Source organism: Pongo abelii, chromosome 9, assembly GCF_028885655.2.
Source record: "Pongo abelii isolate AG06213 chromosome 9, NHGRI_mPonAbe1-v2.0_pri, whole genome shotgun sequence".
Lineage (NCBI taxonomy): Eukaryota > Metazoa > Chordata > Mammalia > Primates > Hominidae > Pongo > Pongo abelii.
Genome location: NC_071994.2, coordinates 20207299 through 20231520, shown reverse-complemented (window position 1 = coordinate 20231520; position 24222 = coordinate 20207299). Strand labels below are relative to the sequence as shown.

The 24222-nt window shown below is 47.6% G+C and overlaps 1 protein-coding gene and 1 long non-coding RNA gene across 5 annotated transcripts in view; one reads left to right on the top strand and one right to left on the bottom strand.

Annotated features, from left to right (window-relative positions):
• Window positions 1-11703, bottom strand: part of LRP4 (LDL receptor related protein 4) — a 61617-nt gene extending 49914 nt beyond the window's left edge. For 2 of the 3 annotated variants that reach the window (XR_002916749.3, XM_024255408.3), the window contains exon 1: window positions 11480-11700. Coding sequence is in view for 2 of the 3 variants with exons in the window: in XM_024255408.3 (XP_024111176.2) it covers window positions 11480-11531 (52 nt within the window). In the remaining variant the exon portion in view is untranslated. Of the gene's footprint in view, window positions 1-11479 lie in introns of all 3 variants that reach the window. The other variant, XM_024255407.3, reaches the window with a different exon arrangement.
• On the top strand, window positions 9950-23929 carry LOC129048912 (uncharacterized). 2 transcript variants are annotated; one of them, XR_008511596.2, is made up of 4 exons: window positions 9950-10231; window positions 10830-11001; window positions 13899-14089; window positions 20587-23929. It is a non-coding gene; the product is annotated as an uncharacterized LOC129048912 (long non-coding RNA). The 2 variants fall into 2 exon arrangements; XR_008511595.2 differs by having other exon boundaries at window positions 13894-14089.
• The last annotated feature ends 293 nt before the right edge of the window (window positions 23930-24222 follow it).

Here is a 24222-nt window from a genome sequence, read left to right as displayed (position 1 = left end):
TCAATAACGGAGGCTGGGGTGTGAGGATGCAGGGGTGTGCAGATGCAGGGCCGTGGAGGCTAAATTTTTCCAAAAGGCCTTGATATTAAGAATCAGAGTACCAGAATAGAGCAAGTAGAGCAGTGTCCTGGGGCTGCGTGCAAATGAAAAGTCATACTGGTAGGGAAGAATCTTAAGCTCCGTTTGTTTTTTTAGGGCCCCACCCCCGCCTTTGGCTGAGTGATAACAGAAGTCCTGATTTCCCCCTCGCAGACTGTAGGAACAAAGCATTCCATCGGTGGGCATCAAGTTAGTTGCAGGCAGTTGAAGGGCCTCAACTTCCTGCATGTCAAATCAACATCTCAGCGTCCGCTGTGGTGAAGGGCGGGCAGCCACCGGTCAGGCAAACGCTTGACTTGGGCATTCATACAGTAAACAGACACATTATACTCCAAAAAGCCGGCTCTTCTGGGCAACTGCTGTCCCTCTGGGGTCCTCAGAGGTGGAATTCTGCCTTTTCACTCAAGTCCTGCCTGTGATCATAAAGGCAGCTTTTAACCCTTTTTAAGGAAAAGAATGGTGAGTGAAGAAAGAAAACAAATGACTGTGGGCGGCAAAATGCAGCCTTCATTTTAAGAAGTGTTGAATTAGAACACTTCACTATGCTCTGGCCTTGAAAGCTGCCAGCCACACCGCAAGCTCCCTTAGCCTCCAGGGGCCTGGGCTCTAGCCCCTCCACCTAATGCAATTCACCATGGAAAAGGTCTCTCCGCAAGGTATCTTTGATCATGAAGCCATCCAGCTTTTGGGATATATGTTAGTTAATGTGCTCATAGGACGTTTCTCTAGAGGTTAACTAAAATCTTACCTTTTACATCTCATCTCTTCCACTCCCGCCACCTTACCAATTTCTCACTGCTTTCATGTAAAGCAAGCTTGTCCAACCTATGACTTGCATGGCCCAGGATGGCTTTGAATGTGGCCCAACACAAATTCGTAAACTTCCTTAAAACATGAGATTATTTGCGATTTCTTTTTTCTTTAGCTCATCAGCTGTTGTTAATGTTCATGTATTTTATGTGTGGCCCAAGACAATCCTTCTTCCAGTGTAGCCCAGGGAAGCCAAAAGTCTGGACACCCCTGATATAAAGGAAAGAAGGGAAACATCCATCTGGTATACAAGACACACTAACTTAGTAGTAGACAACATAGATTCTAGAGTCAGAGAGATGAAGGTTCAAATCTTGGTTCTACCACAAATTCTACAATTTTGAGCAAGTTAGTTAATCCCTCCAGGCCTCAGTTTCCTCATCCATAAAATGGGAATATTAACAGTTCTAACTCAAAGGGCTTTGTAAAGATTAACCCATATAAACTGCTTAACACAGGGCTAACACACAGCAAAAGCTTCATAATAATACAACCATCTTTTTTTTTTCCGAGATAGAATCTTGCTGTGTTGCCCAGGCTGGAGTGCAGCGGCGGGATCTCGGCTTACGGCAACCTCCGCCTCCTGAGAAGCAATTCTCCTGCCTCAGCCTCCTGAGTAGCTGGGATTACAGGAACCCATCACTGCGCCTGGCCAATTTTTGTATTTTTAGTAGAGACGGGGATTCACCATGTTGGCCAGAGTGGTCTTAAATTCCTGACCTCATGATCTGCCCACCTCGGCCTTCCAAAGTGTTGGGATTACAGGCGTGAGCCACTGCGCCTGGCCCCATCATTTATTAAATACTTACCAGGTGCCCTCCGAGTACTTTTCTAAGTGCTTTTCATATGCTACATCACTGAAGGCTCTCAACAACCCTTGGAGGTGGTACTGTTATTATTAGTTTGATGCAAAAGCAATTGTGGTTTTTGCCATTACTTTTAATGACAAAAATTGCAATTACTTTTGCGCCAACCTAATATTATCACCACTTTACAGCTGGGGACAATGAACCACAGAAAGGTTAAGTCTGTAGATAGACTGCACAAGTACTAAGGGGTGAGGCCAGCATTCACACCCAGGCAGGTGATTATGCTGCTTCCCAATAAATGGTATTACTGTTGTGAGAATCTCCAAAACCCCAAGGTCAAAAGGGGGAATTTACAACTTCTGGGTCCCTCTCTTTTATGAGTTCTCCAATAGCAAATATGCAGTGAGTTTATGGGTCTCAAACAGTGACCTCTTTCTGGTTACTGCTAAGGTAAAGAAAGACTCATTTCCCTTGCCCGAAGGTAAAGTAATGAAGCGGGGAAAGTCTGGCGTCCCAGCACTTTTGAATCAGCGCTCGAGTGTTGTTGGTCCAGGGAACAGGGCTTCCCATAACAAATAATTATACTTTGCAATTTCTCTTTAGTTTGCAAGCTACTTTTGCGTATGCACTTGCATTCTCATTGAATCATTACAATAATCCTGAGCAATGACTGCAGGGCCCATCCAACAGGTAAGGGCACCCGCTTTGGCCAAGGTCACAAGGTAAGTAGGAGAGCCAGGATGGCAGCCCCATTCTGACACTTAAACTAGTATTCTTCTCTTAGTGTGATCTCACAGTCTGGACTTTCAGTAAGCTTTCCGGGTGACACCGATGCACACTCAAGTGTCTAGCGGCACTGCTCTCCACCATTCCATAGAATGCACAGCTGAAGGTGGACCACATCTGTCACATGGAGGCACATGGGTAGACCGTGACTACTCACAGCTACAGAGCAGCTTTTTCAAGCTGAACCAGAGATGAGAAGGCTTAAGGAGTATGCTGTGAGTGTTCTGGAGTCTGGTGGCTACCCCAGTGTGGAAGGTATTAGGATTACAACGAGAAAAGGAGGAATCACCATTCGTTTATAATATGCTAAAGCATATTAGCATATGCCTCTCTCCTTTTATCCACTGGCAGCGATAAATACAAGTTCGTTGAATGAATGAATGAATGAATGAATGAAACACTCCTCTAGAATCTTGTGAAAGCTGGAGTCAAAGGAAAAGAGACTCAGAATATCATAAATAAAAGTAGTTATTTCCTACCTAACCAGTACTCGAGAGAACAGGAATCTTCTCCTTTGCAAGGCAGCCTCTTTGTCCTACCCAGGTTTTGTTTACTCCTTTCTCCTACAAGAGTTCCTTTCACCAGCTGTATTATCCGGCTGTGAAACTGACACGCCATGATTCTACTTATTTCTGTCCCATGGTCCCTTTTATTCCCCTGATCCCTAGAGGCCAGCTTAACTTGGTTGGTTTGGAAAATCTACCAGGTGAAGTCTTCCCCTCAGTAGGCCCTTTCGAAAGGGACATATCGGGCACATGATTGCGGGTCCAAGCAAGTTCAGCCCTCTCTTGCTACTGTTACATATAGAAAAGAAGTCCTTAATGGTTAGCCTCCAAAGTTATGACGCAGAAGAACATAATGTTAAGCATATAGGAGCAAAACTCCCCAGGATAAAAATCCTGACTCTGCTAGTTCCTAGCTGTCTGACCCTGGGCAGTTATTTAACCTCTTTATATCTAATTTTCTCATCAGGAAAATTGGAATAATAAAAGCCCCTACCTTACAGGGATGTTATGAGAAATAAATTAGTTAATTCATAAGAAGGACTTAGTTAGCATTACTGCCTGGCACATACTAAGTGCTCAATAAATAATAGCTCTTGTTATTACTGTTAAAGATTTGGCTTACCCCAGAACCGTCACATCCAACCACTCCATGATTAAGACCTGCTATTTTAGGACTTGAGATGTTTGAAAACCCTACTGTGTACCAGGCAGCAGTACCACCCCCATGACTTAAGTTGGTGGCATGAATAACCGCAGAGTCTTGCTTTACTGCCTTTCTCTGAAAGAGCTTGAGGCACATGGTATCCTTTATCCTTGCCTTTTTTTTTTTTTTTTTTGAGATGGAGTCTTGTTCTGTTACCCACACTGGAGTGCAGTGGCACAATCTCAGCTTACTGCAACTTCCGTCTCCCGGGTTCAAGCGATTCTCCTGCCTCAGCCTCCCAGGTAGCTGAGACTACAGGTGTGTACCACCACACCCGGCTAATTTTTGTATTTTTAGAGTAGAGACAGGGTTTCTCCACATTGACCAGGCTGGTCTCACACTCCTGGCCTCAAGTGATCCACCTGTCTCGGCCTCCCAAAGCACTGGGATTACAGGCATGAGCCACCACACCCAGCAGATCTTTGCCTAATTTATCACCAACTAATTCTGAGGAGCCAAGGACAGGAGAGAGAATCCAGAAACTAAAGTACAGAGCAATTAAGAAATGGATTAGTTTCCACTTTTGTAAATCAGGAGTAATAACAGTATCTATTTCATAGGGTTGCTGGGAGGTCTAAATGAAATAATACATATGAGGTTCTTACTAGACAGCTGTTATTGTTTTTCTTGTTATTTGTACTAATCCCATTATCTTCATCTGGATATGTCCTCTCTCTCAACTTAGTAATGTAGCCAATGCCAGGCTGTCTCAAAATTCTACCTGCCCTACCTGGAAGCTGTCAACAGATTTCACAAATCCAACAGGGCTCAAACATGGCTGTGCTCTGTTAAGGGCTGCTCAAAATATTGCTTTCCTTTCCCCCTACATCTCAAATCAGAAGGTCCACACAGTAACAAACCACATTTGTTTATGGCTGCTCAGGGAGCAACAAACCACATTTTTCTGGAAGCCTTTTAAAGTCTCTCTCTTCTCCTGAGCCCATGAGTTCGAGGCTACAGTGAGCTATGATCATGCCACTGCACTCCAGCCTTGGCAATAGAGTGAGACCCTGTCTCAAAAAAAAAAAAAAAAAAAGTAAATAAAAATAAAGTCTCTCTCCCTCAAAAAGCACCTGAGAAGTAATTCCTTATGCATTGAGACTCCCTGAGAAGGAGATGTCTGGAAACAGAGAGGAGAGGTCAATCCAAGGGGAAATATAGACCTTCCCAACCTGATCTTCTGGGATAGCCCGGAATCCTGGCTCAGTTACTCACTACTTGTATGACAGGAAACTGCTCTGAGCCTGTTTCCCATCTGTAAGATGGGAATCTTTTTTTTTTTTTTTTTTTTGAGACGGAGTCTTGCTCTGTCGCTCAGCCTGGAGTGCAGTGGCACAATCTTGGCTCACTGCAACCTCTGCCTCCCAGGTTCAAGCGATTCTCCTGCCTCAGCCTCAGCCTCCTGAGTAGCTGAGACTATAGGCATGTACCACCACGTCAGCTAATTTTTGTATTTTTAGTAGACATGGGGTTTCACCATGTTGGCCAGGCTGGTCTGGAACTCCTGACCTCAAGTGATCCACCCACCCCAGCCTCCCAAAGTGCTGGGATTACAGGCGTTAGCCACCGCACCTGGCCAGTGTAAGACAGGAATCTAATGTTACCTACTTCATAAGGATATTGTGAGGAATAAATATATCATATACTAAATGCTTATCACAGTACCAGGGACACAGCAAAGCTCTCAAAAATGCTAACTGCTCCAGAAATATATTTGGAGTTTTTTAGACCACATATCCCAGTTTGTAAATCCACGTCCCACAATTTGCAAAAATTGTCATTGGAGGAGATCATTCCTAGAAGAGCAGAAATTCTCATTTGAGGAAGATACATTGTAGAGTTGTTGGCTTTTATTGGCTCTGGGAGCCTGTAGTTGAAACTTCTTGTTTAAACTGCCCGTGGAGGGAGGGTGGAAAGCCTGGGGCTCCCCTTTCCTACCCGTGGAGGGAGGGTGGAAAGCCTGGGGCTCCCCTTTCCTATTTGCTAGGCTTGTGGATGTCATAACCTGGCCTCTCCACTTGGTTAGAAGGAGGCTACAGTCAACTCAACAGAGAAGCTGTCTCCTGTCCTCATCCATGCCGGCGCGTGGTTGCAGGCCACTACCCCTCCCCACCTCCCCCAAGGCGTGACAGGAAGTGGAGCTGCCGAGCTTGGAGAGATCCCTGGAGGCACTTACAACCTTGCAGCTTCTTTATTTCACATGCTAATCAGGTGTCTCTCCCGATACCCTTCTCTGTACCTGCTCTGCCCTACACCCAGAGGAAGGGTCCCTCTCCCGCAAAAAGGCACTGCCTGGAGCCGGGAGCTTCCCGGCTCCAGAAAACCTCCGGTGATAAATTATGCAGCAGCACCTCTGTGTCACTGCCTCTCAGCCAGATGGGAGGTTTGCTCCCAGTCTTTTGTTTCTGGCTCTGCTTGCCGCTCTGAGCCTCAGCTCTGCACAGAGGTGAGGGGGAGCTCCCATAGGCCAAGTCAGGGCTTGCAGCAAGTCCCAGCCAGGCTTTCCCCAGTTGGGTGCCAGGCAGCACCCCTCCCCTCATTCGAACCTGAATGATGGGGCAGTCCTATTCCGCATGGGGAAACAGGGTGTCAGGGAGCGCTAACAGCCAGTCCGCTCATCTATGAGCAAGGATGGGAAGGCCTACGAGCAGTGAAAGAATGAAGTCTGCTTGGATGGGCGTAAGAGGCGCCCAAGGGCACCTAGGATGTTTGCTTCTTGCTAAATCAAAAACGCACAACAGAAAATGGAGTCAGACAACCGCCAGGAAGCTAGAGAATTGGCTCTTTTTAACAGCTGCTCTTGGTTACGGTCAACTTTCCGCAGCTCCCAAAAAATCACATCACTGGCACCAACTTAAAAAGAAAAAACAAAAGAGACAACAGGGGTCAAACTTTGAGGTGGAGGAGCTGGGGGTTGGGGGCTATTCGGGGCTGGAGACCCACATCAATTAGGCCTGCACACTGACAGGCTTCCTGATTGAAAATGGTAGCTGCGAAGGCTCCACAACAGCCCAGCTCCCAAATTGGGGCAATTACTACCTTATGAGCTCTGGAGCCTGACTCCTTTCTCAGGCCAATGGGAGGGAGGGCTTGGAATTCTAAACTGTTCCAGCTACAAGAGTCCCTGGCCAGCCCCTCTCACCCCATGTCACAGGAATCTTAGCAGGAGAAGTTGCTAGGCTGCATCCCTGACCACTTAGGAAGGGAAGCTCTCAGAGGAAAAGCTCCATTTCCCCAGACCTCTCTCAAGAGAACTAAGGCAATGTGAGTTCCCCTAGACTGATGTTATAGCTTAGCAGACTTCTTTTCTAGGAGTGGGCACAAGTGGGAACTATGCTTCGGTTCTATCACGTTTTCAAGGGGAGAAAGAAGGGGCAGATCTTTAAGAGACAAGCAAAAGACCAGCTGCAATGAATGAAGGACCAAGTCTCAATTTTAGCATGGAACACGGTAGCATAATTATTTACCCGGCTCCCATGTTCTAAAGCCAAGAATCATCTCTGATCCACTTACATGACTTTGCTTACAGCTAACTTTAATCAAGCTCTATAGTAACACAGTAGTTGTCAAGCTCTGTGCTGCATAGTTTGAACATGCTATTATCTCATGTAAGTTTTATGATATTCCTATGTGATAGTCTATTACTACTTCCCTTCCCCTACCCTACCCACCTTTGCAGGTAACAACCCTGAGGTTCAGGGAGATTTTGCACAGGGTCACCAAGAATTGCCAGAGCCAAGATTCAAACCCAGGTCTGTGGGTGCTTCTTAATTACTGAGCTTCGTATACAGTGATTATATTAATGCTTGACACGTGTGTTTGCTGAATGAATGAACAAGTGAATGGGTGTGGAGCCTAGTTTGAGGAACGTTCCCGATTGTATGAGGAACTCATTCCTGCCAGCTCTAAGCTGGAGTGAGAGTGACAAACCCATGCAGTCATCAGAACTATTTATAAGGTCAAACTCAGGCTCTGCCAGCTAACCAGTCAGCACTGAGTCTTCCCTGGGACACTGAATCCTCACAGGCTGAGGAGGGGAGGAGGGCTTCCGCTGCTGAAGATGAGATGGCAGTCCAGACACAGTCTGGGGCCCAGATGCCCCATGTCCAGGCAACTGTGACAAAACTCGTGGCTAAGCTGCATCAAGGAATGTAGAGAGACCGTGGCTGGAACAGGCTAACAGACCTAGTCAACCAAGGGCACAGACTGTCTCGTAATCTTACCCAATCATAAAAAAGACAAGATTACTTCTTAAAGTAGTCCCTGAAATTCTGTTCCTATTCAGGAACCCCCAGTATTTTTTTTTTTTCTTTAAAGGGGCAGCAACATAAACAATTTCTCCTATTTTCCTTCTAACAGTTAAGACTGGCAGTTAATCAGTAGAAAGAGTGAGCGAAGAGCTGTAAAACACCCTGTCCTCTGTGACCTCCTGTGTTCTTTGCTGGCCCAGAAGATGGACATACCCAACGTGCTCTGTATCAGACATGGCCAGACTTGGTTCCCTTGCACCTGTCATTCTTAATACCACGTGCCAGTCCAAAAGATGTTATCTGATATTCATCAGGGTACAGAAGAGGAAATCCAAAATCAGTGACAAGCCAAGTATGTTTCACAAGCCCAACAGATCAGGGACAAGGTCACTCAAGCACCATGACAACCATGGTCATGACAATAGCGAGATGGAAAGGAGACCAGTCTCAGCTCAATTGCTCTGCACTTATTTTCAGATACAACCTTCTATCTACCCAAGCACGCCTAGGCAGAAGTTTTAACATTTCCCTTACCTGGATGAGACCTCCAGAACAAACACACTTTCCACTCTTCCAATGGTTGTCATCCACGCCCTTACTTCAACCTTCAGGATGAAAATCACTCAGGACTATTACCAGCCATCAAGTTTCCTTCCAAAATCTTTAAGGTTGGAGAGTTATGTGGGCTGAGTCCAAACCAATAGGCTCTAGGAAAAGCCCCAAGGACTAGCAGCATCCAAATAAGCACCTTAAACTTTATTTATTTATTGAGATAGAGTCTCACTCTGTCACCCAGGCTAGAGTGCAGGGGAGCGATCTTGGCTCATTGCAACTTCTGCCTCCCAGGTTCAAGTAATTCTCCTGCCTCACCCATTCGAGTAGCTGGGACTACAGGCATGCGGCACTGTGCCTGGCTGATTTTTGTATTTTTAGTAGAGATGGGGTTTTGCCATGTTGGCCAGGCTGGCCTTGAACTCCTGACCTGAAGTGATCCACTAGTCTCAGCCTCCCAAAGTCACCTTAAACTTTAGTGTCTTTAATTCATGCCTTACTGAGGTCAGGTCTGCCTAATGGATCTACTACTACATTTATCACAACTGCTGTCTCCCTGAGCCCCTGGAATTGAGTGTCAGTCCAAAAGATGTTGTGTTGGTGGTATTTTTGGTTGTGCTGGTTCCAGGCTCTGAAACTGCTCAATCTCACTGGTGAACTGTGAATCTGACCCCCCAGACCTCCAAGGATGGCTCAGTATCAGGCCAGGTGATGTGTATACCTTCACCCCACTGCCTACCCTTACAAACGTGTGCACAGAAAGCTTCCCATGCTTAGACGTTTCTATTAAACTTTTTTCCTTAAAAAGAAACCTGGGCCAGACACAGTGGCTCACACCTGTAATACCAGCACTTTGGGAGGCCGAGGCAGGTGGATCACCTGAGCCCAGGAGTTGGAGACCAGCCTTGGCAACATGGCGAAACCCCATCTCTAGAAAAAAATACAAAAATTTGTAGGGTGTGGTGGTGCATGCCTGTAGTCCCAGTTACTCAGGAGGCTGAGATGACAAGATCACTTCAGCTTGGGAGGTCGAGGCTGTAGTGAGCTATGATTGCCCCACTGCACTCCAGCCTGGGCAACAGAGTGAGACACCCTCTCCAAGAAAAAAAAGAGAAAGAAACCTAAAAGAGTTACCAAGAATCCTCCCATTCTTCTTCTGTGAAACATTAGATATACGCAATTCTCTCCCCCCATTCTCACCCCCATCCTCTATGCACATGTAATATTTGCAGCGTTGACAGCTCTGGAGCAGGAAAATCTTCTTGGCCAGTCTCAGCCCGGAACCTTCCAGCCCCCCCCTTCCCTAGGGCAGAAGGCGACAATCTCCTCTCTGGCTTTGTTGGTATCCGTTTTAACCCTAATTTTTTTTTTTCCCAGTGCCTTGCCATTTCCCTTGATCTTTTTCAAAACTTCCTCCAGGGGGCCGAGAGGAAAGTTCCATCCCCTTCCCTTGCAACCCGAAGGGGTGAACCCCCCAAAAAGCAAAGCTGTCCCTTTAAGGGGCCCATGTGGTGGGAAGAACAGCTACATTCCTACCCCAGTAGGGCCGCTGTCCCAACACGCCAAAGAAGCTACAAATAACCTTCCAGGAGAGAGCCGGGGAGGGGAGAGCGCAGAGCGGAGCGGAACGTGGGCCGGCCAGGCTACCGCTCTTCGGAGAGAAAGAGCTCAGTCTGCGCTAGAGAGGACGCGGAAAAAGCCCCGGAAAACCCACAGGTAGTTTAAATAAGAGACATGAACACTCTGTTTTGGATTTGGGAGGTAAACCAATCTTTAAAACGAGTGCCCAGACATCTCCACGCCCTGCCAGGCAAGTTCCGAAATCTGCACTGACTTTTTCCACACGAGCTGTCCTACGTGAAAGAAAGAACCGGTGCAAGACCAGGCAGGGTCTGCAGACCCCTCCATTCTAAGCCCCAGCTCCCTTCATCGGGGCTGCGAGGCAAATGGGGAGACTCGGAACTCCCGCCACGATGAATAGCGATGGGTGAATAGGGCTGGGGTTCAAAGATCAAAGTTCTTTGATCTCTGGGCACAAACTAGAGAAAGCTGCTCAATCACGGGGTGCACCCAGGGTCGTTAAGAGGCCGCGGAGAAGCAGATTCCATCGGAGCCCTCGTCCCACACAACAGGGGGTACGGGCACCAAGGAGTCCTGCTGCAGCCGTCCAGCTCCCCCGAGGGCCGGGACCCCGCCGCGAGGGCCGGGCGGCTGCCTTCTGGGGTCCAGGGTTACCCGCCCCCTGCCCCCCTACCCCGGCCAGGGCAGATCTGCGGGAGTCTTCCAGCAGTTTCTTCCCTATATTCCTCCTCAGCCCCCTTTCCAACCACCTCCCCTGAGGACGATCCAGGGCTGGAAGCTGACTGGCCGCAGCCAAGAGAGGGACCCCGAAACACCGCCGAGGGGAGATGCTGCCCGCAAACAGTGCCCCAGAGCCCCTTGGTGGGAGCAAGACCTGGAGTCCAGGAATCGTTCTCCGAGTAGAGGTACCCGGTGCCCAAGTACCAGATTCTACCAGGGCCTCTCTCCGCAACCCGCCCGAGCCCCCAGCCCCAGGAAGGAGGGCTATTTACAATTTATGGGTTTAGCGACCCTCCTCACCCGCCTCCCTTTCTTCGCACGCATTCATTCGCACCAAGGACACAGAGCCCCCGTCCTAACCTGAAAGGGAAGCAGCCTCCGCTCTTGAAAGAGCAGCGAGGGAGGGCGAGCGAACGAACGCCCCGGACCTTACCCGCGCCCCGGCCCAGACCCGAGCCCGCGGGAGCGCCTCCGCTGATGCCCCCGCTCGGACTGCTGTAGCCAGGGCCGCTCCGGGGCCTCTCCCCTGCACGCAGCCCCAAGGCCACGGCTAGGAGCGAGGGCGAGGGGTCTCAGGCCCCGGCCCGCGCCGTCCGGGTCCCGGGAAGCGAGTCCTGCAGCGGCCGGACCCAGGGACAAACTTTCCCGGCGGGCGCGGCTTACCGTGTGCGCAGAGCAGGGCGCCAAACAGCAGCGCGCCCCACTGCCGCCTCATGGTGCCGCCCGCGCCGCCCGCCCGGGGTCCCGCCGGCTGCCGCGGGACGGCGCGGCGGAGAAGCCCGCGGAGGGTCCCCGAGGGGGAAGCGTCCCGGGTGCACGGCGGCCTGCGCGCCCCGCAAGTCGCCCTTGGGCCGCCGCCGCCTCCAGTGCTGCCAGAGCCGACGCTGCCCCGCCAGGGGACCGGGAGGGGGTGTCCCGGGCCGGCGGCCCCGCCCCCCGTGCCGCAGCCCAGGCCACCGCCACCGCGCCTGGGCCCGCCCCCAGCGCCGGCCCGGCCCCTTCCCGCCCTCGGCCCCGGCTCCCCGGTCCCCCGACCCCACCCGCCGGCGCCTCCTGCGCGGGGCCCCGCTCCTCCTCAGGCCGCCCCCACATTCCTGGCCCGAGAGAGAGCCCCCTCCCTGTCCCTATTACTACTGCTTAAATTTCCCTAACTTAAAAAAAATTATCCTAGCAGCAAGTCTCGCCCCCGCTCACTCCAGCTCTATGCTTCAGACGAGCACCTGAGCTGACCCAAGTCGCCTGGACGTGACCCCGTCTTCCCCCACCGGCCCCAAGTCCAGACTTTATTGATGTCTCCGAATACGCAAAGCTTGCGGATGCATAATCCTCTTGGGTCTTTATTGACATCAAACAAGGGACATCAGGGGGCCTGGAGTGCTGTATCTTAACTGGCGTTCTCACTGTCAAAATTCCTTTTGGAGATTTTCTTCTCCCTGGCCTCCGCCGGTCTAGGCAGCGTTGTTCTAGGGCTAAATAATTCACCGACCCCCCCGCCCCGACCCTTTTCATTCACTCATTTCCTGAGGTGGTTGTCTGGGTCCTGTTGCTTCAGCTCAGACGCCCAGATTCGGCCCATACAGACTTAGTTCCTCCTTGCTGTCTTTGTAAATCACTGTTGTTAGCCTCTTCACCTTCTTTGACGTTCTGATCCTGACAAGGAAGGGAGGGGGTCAGGAAAGAAGTCCTCATGGGCAGCTGCACTCCCACAAAGCCCTCAGCCTCCTTCCAGCCCCAGTCTGTAGGTCCTTCCCTCAGATTTAACTTTTGATTTACTGCATAAAATCATAAACTTGTCTCTAGTCTTCCTTCCTTTTGTGGTCTACTTTCCCTAACGCATATTAATAATACGGATTAATTTCACCACCTTCCATTTTTCCAGGTTGAATCTTGCTTCGTTCCTTTTGCCCAAATGCCCAACTTTCTGATGGCCCGGTATATCGTTTTTTTCCCTCCCAGCTGATATGCCAGCATTTCCTGGCCTTGGATCGTCTATGGATTTCATTAACTCACTTTCCTCACCAGTAAATAGAGTCTGGAAGACCCAAATGCCCCCTGTTAGCTGAGGGGAAAGTAATTTGGCATAGTGCAAAGTGGTTATTAGATTTCTCCAAATGGATACATTGACATTTCATCCTTGCTTGTTTTTTTTTCAGTACTTTCACCATCTTTTACCAAAGCTAACATGAACCATACTTTGCGACAGCAACAACAACATAAAAGATGTAAGGTGTTAACTCCTTGTTAGGCAGTAGTTTTCTATATCGTTTTGCCTGAAATTTTTACCCAGATGCAATGTGGTTGAGCTAGCATCACCATGGTAACTATTACTGAGGCATTTTTCTGGGTGTGTAGTTCTTCTTGCTGACTGAAGGCGGCAGTAGAGTCAGGTCAGGCTTACATGATCTTGGGGCTAGGAAAGACCGTCAACATTTTTGGCCTCCATCAGTTACCGCAGCCTAAAATCCAAGGAGAAAAAAACGTAAAAAGTAGAGGCTGATTCCCCAGCATCCTCCTTCCCACCTCTCATTTCCTAATGCAGGTTTGGTTGGTCTCAGGGTTTCATATATGTTGCTTATGAAGACTTGCTTTTTTTTTTCTTTTTTGAGACGGAGTTTCGCTCTTGTTGCCCAGGCTGGAGTGCAATGGCCCCATCTCAGCTCACTGCAACCTCCGTCTCCCGGGCTCAAGCGATTCTCCTGCCTCAGCCTCCCGAGTAGAGTAGCTGGGATTACAGGCATGCGCCACCACGTCCGGCTAATGTATTTTTCGTAGAGACGGAGTTTCTCCATGTTGGTCAGGCTGGTCTCGAACTCCTGACCTCAGGTGATCCGCCCGCCTCAGCCTCCCAAAGTGCTGGGATTATAGGCGTGAGCCATTGTGCCTGGCCGAAGACTTGCTTTTAAATCTGTTGGGAAAGACCTTGGGATTCTGGAGACCATATTTTTTTCCAGCTGAAAACTAGGGACATGTGGTAGAGTGAGTACAGTTGTCCCAAAGAAACCCAGGATAGGCGGTCCCCATACTTTCAATGTCAGGGGATTAAGAAGTTATAAACAGTTTCCACTCTGTATGCAAAGGACAGGTTCCTTTCCAGAGCCATGATTCGTGTTGTTTTTCTGGAACTGGAGAAGAAACGAGAGGCGGGCTGTCCCTGTCTGACTCAGCTTGAGAGACTGTTTCCTATGTGCATCCCAAGTCCTTCTCCACGGTTCAGCACAGTTCTGGTGCACAGAGTCATCCCTGGCTGCTGTGAGTCACTGGGAATATCAATGGGTAAGAAACTAGTTTCGTGCATAGTCCCTGTCTGGGTCACCCCCTAGGGTGAGTTAAGTCTTGGCTGTCAGAGACTGCTCTTGTGCCAGGAGTACTAAGCCATATTTATTTTTACCAGGCCTCTCAGACTTTCTTGTTTGGAGTGAGAGATCCTGAAAAGCATGCCAGAATGGGCTGTTTGTCTCCCTTTCACTGTCCTCTGGGACATGCCCCTAGAAAAGTTGTAGGGGACTGCCAATTCCAGAGGGGTCTCAGAGGCCTTGGTTTCCTCAGAAACACCACCCCTTTCCTTCATCTTTCTAGAACAGCCCAGGGGGCTGAATTTCCAATATCAGAATATTTCCCTGAATTAGACCATCACTAATGGTCTTTTCGAAGGAAACACAGAGAGTGCTACAGAAACAAGATAGAGGTGGGCACTATTTTGATCCAACTGGGTTGGTAGAATTCTCTTATAACCCGGGAATCATTCAACAACCTGAATTTCTATATGTAATTCTTCTACAAGAGAATAAAGCCTGAAGTTTCACACTTCAACACAGTGGTTCTCAACCACAGGTGAATTGGCAGGCATGGGGCAACATCTAAAGACTTCCTTTCTTCCTTCCTTCCTTCCTTCCTTCCTTCCTTCCTTCCTTCCTTCCCTCCTCCTTCCCTCCCTTTCTCCCTTTCTCTCTTTCTTTTCTTCTTCCATATTATTTTATTTTATTTTGTTTTATGTTATTGAGATGTAGTCTTACTCTGTCACCCAGGCTGGAGTGCAGTGGTGCAATGTTGGCTTACTGCAACCTCTGCCTCCCAGGTTCAAGCGATTCTCCTGCCTCAGCCTCCTGAGTAGCTGGCATTACAGGCATGCACCACCATGCCCGAAAAATTTTTGCATTTTTAGTAGAGATGGGGTTTCACCATGTTGACCAGGCTGGTCTCAAACTCCTGACGTCAGGTGATCTGCCCACCTCGGCCTTCCAAAGTGCTGGGATTACAGGTGTGAGCCACCATGCTTTTTCTTTAAAAGACAGGTTCTCACTGTTACCAAGGCTGGAGTGCAGTGGCTATTCACAGGCACAACTACAGCACACTGCTGCTTTGAACTCCTGGCCTCAAGTGATCCTCCTGCCTCAGCCTCCCAAGTAGTTAGAACTACAGTTGTGCACCACCGCACCTGGCAATTTTGGGGAGTTGATGTTACTGGCATCTAATGAATAGAGGCCAAAGATGGTGCGTAACTTTCTACAGTGAGCAGGGCATCCCCCACAACAAAGAATTATCCATCCCAAAATGTTAATAGTGCCAGATTGAGAAACTGCTTTAAAAGATTAAAAACATGAGACTGCAAAGAATTACTCTATCCTATTTCCAGAATCACTTTCTTGTTGAAGGCAATGTGAATGGAGATAAGTTTTTGTTGTTGTTGTTATTTTGTTTTGTTTTTTGTTTTTTGAGACAGAGTCTCACTCTGGGCCCCAGGTTGGCCTGATCTCAGCTCACTGCAATCTCTGCCTCTGGGCCCCAGGTTGGCCTGATCTCAGCTCACTGCAATCTCTGCCTCTGGGCCCCAGGTTGGCCTGATCTCAGCTCACTGCAACCTCCGCCTCCTGGGTTCAAGGAATTCTTGTGCCTCAGCCTCTCGAGTAGCTGGGATTACAGGCGTGTGCCACCACACCTGGCTAATTTTTTTTTGTATTTTTAGTAGATACAGGGTTTCACTATGTTGTCCATGCTGGTCTCCAGTGATCCGCTCGCCTTGGCCTCCCAAAGTGCTGGGATTACAGGCGTGAACCACTGTGCCCGGCCAGTTCTTAAAACTTAGAAGAGAAAGCACAGTTAAGGGGACTAATAGAATCCTATACCTATTTGCTTTAGAGAGGCTTAATTTCAGGGTTCGCTTACTCAGTAACTACTTATAAAGGGTATATTATGCACCAGGCACTCTGAGCCAATGATGAACAAATAAATATATTGGGTCCCTGGAACTTATAGTCTGATGGTTGAAGGGGGCTGCAAGTTTGCAGAAGCATTTAAAAAATGCTCCCACAAATGAATTTGAAGTTACAAATGTTAGAGGCTTTGAGGGAAATGTACAGTGTTCTATGAAAGGAAAGACTGGACTTAGGTTTGGGGGTTCGAGGAAGGCCTGCCAGAGGCACTGACACCTAAGCTGAGTAAAAGCCATCAGGCTAGGAATGGATGAGGCCTTCCAGGCAGAAGGAACAGTGTGTGCAAAGGCCTCGAGCCAGGAAAGACCTCATAGGATGTAAGGAAAAGTTTTACTAACTTTCAGCAACAGGTTTGCTTTTATCTAGGTTCAGGGGGCTACTACTGAAGACCAGAAACAGTGAAAGCGTGAAAGCCTGAGAGAATAGTGTCATTTGCATTTCTGTGCTTTTTTAAATTGCAAACCCTTAAAACTGCCATTTCTTTTCTTTTTTTTTCTTTTTTTGAGACGGAGCTTCACTCTGTTGCCAGGTTGGAGTGCAGTGGCGTGATCTTGGCTCACTGCAACCTCCACCTCCTGGGTTCAAGTGAGTCTCCTGCCTCAGTCGCCTGAGTAGCTGGGACTACAGGCGAGCACCACCACGCCCAGCTAATTTTTGTATTTTTAATAGAGACAGGGTTTCACCATGTTGGCCAGGATGGTCTCGATCTCTTGACCTTGTGATCCGCCCGCCTTGGCCTCCCAGAGTGCTGGGATTATAGGCGTGAGCCACCACGCCCAGCCCACACCATGATTTCTAGTGCCAATATTTTCCATGTTCTAGCTCAGCAGTAGTTCTCCAGTCGGGATCTGGGGCATGTGGCTGATTCAGATCCCTGGCCTAACTTGGGGCACACCCTGATAGGTGGGGCTTTCTGGCCCATTTTCATCTCCTAGAAGCCTGATATTCACACACTGGGCACACATAGAGTCTCTGCAGCAAATAGCTCAGTATATCTTGCTTCTTTTAACAGTAAAGATATATTCAGAATGTTGGGGTAAACAGATCAATGAATAAATGCTCATTTGATGACAAATATGAATGAAGCATCTATGTAAATGGCCTCTCTGTTTTCACACTTGCCCCTTTATAATTTGTTCTCTGCGCAGCAACCAGAGTGACTTTTTAAAAAATATAACTCATGGTCTGGCACAGTGGCTTATGCCTGTAATCCTACTATTTTGGGAGGCCAAGGTGGGCAGATTGGTTGAGTCCACGAGTTCAAGACCAGCCTGGGCAACATGGTGAAACCTCATCTCTACCAAAAAAAACAAACAAATACAAAAAATTAGCCAAGCGCAGTGACATGTTCCTGTAGTCTCAGCTACTCAGGAAGCTGAGGTGGGAGAATCACCTGAGCCCAGGAGGTTGAGGCTGCAGTGAGCCATGATCTTGCTACTGCACTCTAGCCTGGGTGACAGAGCAAAACCCTGTCTCAAAAATAAAATTAAAATAAAAATAAAACTCAGATCATGGCTTAAAATTTTCCAATGCCTTCCTGTTGCACTTAGAATAAAATTCTTACTTCTCATGTGACCTTCAAGGTTCTTCATAACCTGACATCTGCTTACTTCTTTTTTTTTTTTTTTTTGAGACAAAGTCTTGCTCTGTTGCCCAGGCTGGAGTGCAATGGTGTGATCTTGGCTCACTGCAACCTCCGCCTCCCGAGTTTAAGCAATTCTCCTGCCCCAGACTCCCGAGTAGCTGGGATTACAGATGCGCACCACCATACCCAGCTAATTTTTGTATTTTTAGTAGAGACGGGGCCTCGCCATGTTGGCCAGTGCTGGGATTACAGGCGTGAGCCACCGCGCCTAGCCCTGCTTATTTCTTTGACCACTTTCCACGCTGGCTCCCTTTCAGTTCTGCAACTTGCCATTGTTTCTGTCCTACAACTTGTGCATGTGGTGTCTCCTCTACTTCAAATGCTGTTCCCCTAGGCCAGGTGCGGTGGCTCATGCCTATAAACCGAGCATGTTGGGAGGCCGAGGTGCGTGGATCACTTGAGGCCGGGAGTTCGAGACCAGCCTGGCCAACATGGTGAAACCCCGCCTCTACTAAAAACACAAAAATTAGCCGGGGGTGGTGATGTGCACCTGTAATCCCAGCTACTTGGGAGGCTGAGGCAGGAGAATCACTTGAGCCCGGGAGACGGAGGTTGCAGTGAGCCCAGATCTTGCCACTGCCTCCAGTCTGGGCGACAGAGGGAGGGAGACTCTGTCTAAAAAAAAAAAAAGTCGAATGCGGTTCATCTAGATCCTTCCTGTGACTGGTCTCAGCTCAATATCACGACCTCAGACAAGCCTCACCTTCAGAGATGTCTCAACTTATCACCCTAAAGTTGCCTCATTCTCACTTAACTGCCTTTATCTTATTTTGTTTTCTCCACAGGGTTTATCATTCTTTGAAATAATCTTGTTTGTTGTTGTGTATTTATATTTGTCTATCTGATCACTATTAGATGAACTCCAATGGAGCAGGGATTTTTTTTTTAAATTCTCCAGAACCTATGAATAGTGCCTAACACATATTGCTCAATAAATTTTTGGTAAATGAATGAAAAGCAGACAGTCAGCTAGGGCCAGGAAATACAAAGATGAATAAGATAAGGTCCATAAGGCCAGGTGTGGTGGCTCACGCCTGTAATCCCAGCAATTTGGGAGGATGACTTGAGGCCAGGAGTTTGAGACCAGCTTAGGCAAGAGAAGGAGACCCCATCTCTGCAAAAAAAAAAAAAAAAAAAAAAAGCCAGACGTGGTGGTGCGTGTCTGTTGTTCCAGATACTCAGGAGGCTGAGATGGGAGGATGGCTTGAGCTGGGAGCATTGAGGCTGCAGTGAGCTGTGATCATACCACTGCACTTCAGCCTGGGCAAAAGAGGGAGACCCTGTCTCAAAAAAAAAAAAAAGATAGGCTTCATAACTTTAAGAAGCTCAGAATCTAGAGGAGAGGAAGACTTCAAAAGCAATGATAGTGTGATAGATGTAATGTATAAAGGACTGTGGAAACAGAGAAGCGAGGACCTTTAAATTTGGAGTAGCTGGGCATTAAAGGTGGGGGAAATTTCACCATGTAAGTAAAGGAAAAAATGAGGAGGGGGCACATATTCCAGATGGAAGAAATGGCATCAACAAAGGCATTTGCAAGTGGCTGCCATGTTTGGAAAATGATCAACACTCTTGTGTGGCTAGAAGAACATCGGGTGATTAAGGAAAGCAGAGGGGGAACTCTTTTTTTTTGAGATGGAGTCTTGCTCTGTTGCCCAGGCTGGAGTGCAGTGGCACAGTCTCAGCTCTCTGCAACCTCTGCTTCCCAGGTTCAAGCAATTCTCCTGCCTCAGCCTCCTGAGTAGCTAGGACTACAGGCACGCGCCACCACGCCTGGCTAATTTTTGTGTTTTTAGTAGAGATGGGGTTTCGCTATGTTGGCCAGGCTGGTCTCGAACTCCTGACCTCAAGCAATCTGCCCAAGAGAGGGGACCTCTCAATAACCAACTATTACTGAAAATTGTTTCTGAATTAAATGCCCTTTATATTTTTTATATCTGTTTATTCAATGAGCAGTGACAGAGTTTCTACAAACTACAAGGGAGGGATTGTACTATTTTTAAAATTCATCTTTCTATTCTTTTTATACCTTTGACTCTAGACAAATGATACTTTTCCCAGGAGAGAGATGGGCTAGGTAGTAGGTTTATATCTGGTTTTACTTTTTTTAAATTATTTTTATTTTTTTAGAGATGTGCTTTCCCTATGTTGCCCAGGCTGGAGAGCAGGGGCTATTCACAGGTGCAATAACAGCACACTATAGCCTCGAACTCCTGGCCTCAAGTGATCCTCTGGCCTCAGTCTCCTGAGTAACTGGGACTATAGGTGTGCATTAATGCACTTATTTTAAAAAACTGAAATCTAAAATCTCCGTCTCCTAAGAGACTTAAGAAAAGCTTAATAAATTAACTTAAATATTCTTAAGAAAATATTTCTCAAAGAGCAAAATAATTACAATGTCAGGACAGAGCCTAAATTCTATCTAGTCTAGGTTTATGCCTCTGATGGTGACTCTAAGTGGATTTGTCAGGGTTGTCCTTTGATGCCCCCCTCAAAACAACAGTACCATAACATACTAGATTCTAGTTGCCCTTAAGGACTATATGGAACTATCATCAATGGACTTATCTAAACCCATTTTGAAGCTGTGTGGATATTCATTCTTTTTGATAAGTTCCTGTGTCCCCACCCAAATCTCAACTTGAATTGTATCTCCCAGAATTCCCACGTGTTGTGGGAGGGACCCAGGGAGAGGTAATTGAATCATGGGGGCTGGTCTTTCCCATGCTATTCTTGTGATAGTGAGTAAGTCTCACGAGATCTAATGGGTTTATCAGGGGTTTCTGCTTTTGCTTCCTCCTCATTTTTCTCTTGCCACCACCATGTAAGAAGTCCCTTTTGCCTCCTGCCACAATTCTGAGGCCTCCCCAGCCATGTGGAACTGTAAGTCCAATTAAACCTCTTTTTGTTCCCAGTTTCAGATATGTCTTTATCAGCAGCATGAAAATGAACTAATACAGTAAATTGGTACCAGTAGAGTGGGGCATTGCTGAAAAGATACCTGAAAATGTGGAAGCGACTTTGGAACTGGGTAACAGGCAGAGGTTGGAACAGTTTGGAGGGCTCAGAAGAAGACAGGAAAATGTGGGAAAGTCTGGAACCTCCTAGATACCTGTTGAATGGCTTTGACAAAAATGCTGATAGTGATGTGAACCATAAGGTCCAGGCTAAGGTAGTCTCAGATGCAGATGAGGAACTTGTTGGGAACTGGAGCAAAGATGACTCTTGTTATGTTTTGGCAAAGAGACTGGAGGCATTTTGCCCCTGCCCTAGAGATATGTGGAACTTTGAACTTGAGAAATATGATTTAGGCTATCTGGCGGAAGAAATTTCTAAGCAGCAAAGCATTTAACAGGTGACTTGGGTGTGTTAAAAGCATTCCATTTTAAAAGGGAAATAAAGCATAGAAGTTCAGAAAATTTGCAGCCTGACAATGAAGTAGAAAAGACAAACCCATTTTTTGAGGAGAAATTCAAGCCGGCTGCAGAAATTGGCATAAGTAGCAAAGAGCCTAATGTTAATCCCCAAGACCATGGGGCAAATGTCTCCAGGCCATGTCAGAGACCTTTATAGCAGCCCCTCCCATCACAGGCCCAGAGGCCCAGGAGGAAAAAGTGGTTTTGTGGGCTGGGCCCAGGGTCCCCATGCTGTGTGCAGTCTAGGGACTTGGTGCCCTGTGTCCCAGCTGCTCCAGCCGTGGCTGAAAGGGGCTAACATAGAGCTTGGGCTGTGGCTTCAGAGGGTGGAAGCCACAAGCCTTGGCAGCTTCCACGTGGTGTTGAGCCTGTGGGTGCACAGAAGTCAAGAATTAAGGTTTGGGAACCTCTGCCTAGATTTCAGAAGATGTATGGAAATGCCTGGATGCCCAGGCAAGTTTGCTGCAGAAGTGGGGCCCTCATGGAAAACCTCTGCTAGGGCAGTGCAGAAGGAAAATGTGGGGTCGGAGCCCCCACACAGAGTCCCTACTGGGGCACTGCCTAGTGGAGCTGTGAGAAGAGTGCCACCGTTCTCCAGACCCCGGAATAGTAGATCCACTGGCAGCTTGCACTGTGTGCTTGGAAAAGCTGCAGACACTCAACACCAACCAATGAAAGCAGCCAGGAGGGAGGCTGTACCGTGCAAAGCCACAGGGGCAGAGCTGAGCTGCCCAAGACCATGAGAACCCACCTTTTGCATCAGCATGACCTGGATGTGAGACTTGCAGTCAAAGGAGATCATTTTGGAGCTTTAAAATTTGACTACCCCACTGGATTTTGGACTTGCACGGATGCCGTAACTTGTTTTGGCCAATTTCTCCCATTTGGAATGGCTGTATTTACCCAATACCTGTACCCCCATTACATCCAGGAAATAACTAGCTTGCTTTCGATTTTATAAGTTCATAGGCAGAAGGGACTTGCCTCGTCTCAGATAAGACTTTGGACTGTGGACTTTTGGGTTAATGCTGAAATGAGTTAAGACTTTGGGGGACTGTTGGGAAGGCATGATTGGTTTTGAAATGTGAGGACATGAGATCTGGAGGGGCCAGAGGCAGAATGATATGGTTTGGCTGTATCCTCACCCAAATCTCAACTTGAATTTTATCTCCCAGAATTCCCACGTGTTGTGGGAGGGACCCAGAGGGAGGTAATTGAATCATGGGGGCCGGTCTTTCCCATGCCATTCTCTTGATAGTGAATAAGTCTCACGAGATCTGATGGGTTTATCAGGGGTTTCCACTTTTGCTTCCTCCTCATTTTTCTCTTGCCACCACCATATAAGAAGTGCCTTTTTCCTCCTGCCATGATTCTGAGGCCTCCCCAGGCATATGGAACTGTAAATCCAATTAAACCTCTTTTTGTTCCCAGTTTCAGGTTTGTCTTTATCAGCATCATGAAAACAAACAAGTACAGACATTTGACAAATACTTCTTCTGTCTTTCTGGGTAGTGGAAATATTATAACAGCAAATAAAACATGTTCCCTGGCTATGAACAATTCTCAGTACAAAAGGAGCAATACCCAGGCAAACAAATAAGTAAAGAATTTGATAAATGCTAAAATACAGCTACATATCAGGTGCTAACTGGCTCCTTGGGAAATTGGATAAGGTCTCATGGGTGTGGTGACATTAAACCTAGGTCATTTTTGTTTTTGTTTGAGACAGGTGTGACTGTGTCACCCAGGATGAAGTGCAGTGGTACAATCACAGCTCACTGCAACCTCCACCTCCCCAGCTCAAACAATCCTCCTGCCTCAGCCTCCCGAGTAGCTGGGGCTACAGGTGCATGCCACCACACCTGGCTAATTTTTGTATTTTTGGCAGAGATGAGGTTTTGCCATTTTGCCCAGGCTGGTCTTGAACTCCTAAGCTCAAGCCATCCATCAGCCTTGGCCTCCCAAAGTGCTGGGATTACAGGCATGAGCCACTGCACCTGGCCGTAACCTAGGTTTTAAAGGATGTGTAGTTTACTAGGCAGAAAATAAGGTAGAGGTACATTCTAGACAGAAAGCTTACACCAAAGCAAAGGGTGTGAAAGAGCCCAATATGTTGGGGGATATTGAGTAGGAAAGCGTGGCTGTATGTGTAAGTTTGTAGAGAAGACTGAGTGGCGAGATGGCTGGAAGAAGAGGTTGGTACCAAGCTGTGAAAGGATTTATATGTCTGCATGTGAAGTTTTGCTTCTTCCTAGTAATGGTGAGTCAGCAGCAACACCTTTTTTTTTTTTTTTTTAAATGTAGATATGGTGTCTTGCTATGTTGATCAGACTGATCTCAAACTCCTGTCCTTAAGTGATCCCCCCACCTCAGCCTCCCAAAGTGCTGGGATTACAGGTGTGAGTCATTGTGCCTTGCCTAGCAACACTTTTTAAGTAAGGAAGTAACATGGTCAAATTTGAACTTTAGAATAACATACTCTTGTGACAATGTAGAGGATGATTTGGGGGAGAAAGAAAAAATAGACACAGAGACTCCAGCTTCTTGTCCTAAGCTTCTGAAATTTGGGAACTCCCAGTTCATATCTTAAATTTGATATCTAGCACATTCTCTCTCATCCTTCTGAACTAATTCTGTTATGTACACGAAGCATTCTCTCTAAACACTTTGTTGTTAGTTGCTTTTTTCCTGGGAATTTGTTTGAGACAGGGTCTCGCTCTGTTACCCAGGCTGAAATGCAGTGGCATGATCATGGCTTACTGCAGCCTTGAACTCTTGGGCTCAAGTTATCCTCCCATCTCAGCCTCCCAAGTAGCTGGGACTTTAGGCGTGTGTCATCATACCTGGCTAGTTTTTAATTTATTTTAATTATTTATTTTTAAACATATTTTTGGTAGAGATAGGTCTCACTATGTTGTCCAGGCTGGTCTCAAATTCCTGGGCTAAAGCAATCCTCTTGCCTTGGCCTCCCAAAGTCCTGGGACTATAGGCATGAGCCACCATGCCTAGTCTGGGCACTTTTTTTTTTTTTTTTTTGAGATGGAGTCTTGCTCTGTCGCCCAGGCTGGAGTGCAGTGGCATGATCTCAGGTCACTGCAGCCTCTGCCTCCCAGGTTCAAGTGATTCTCGTGCCTC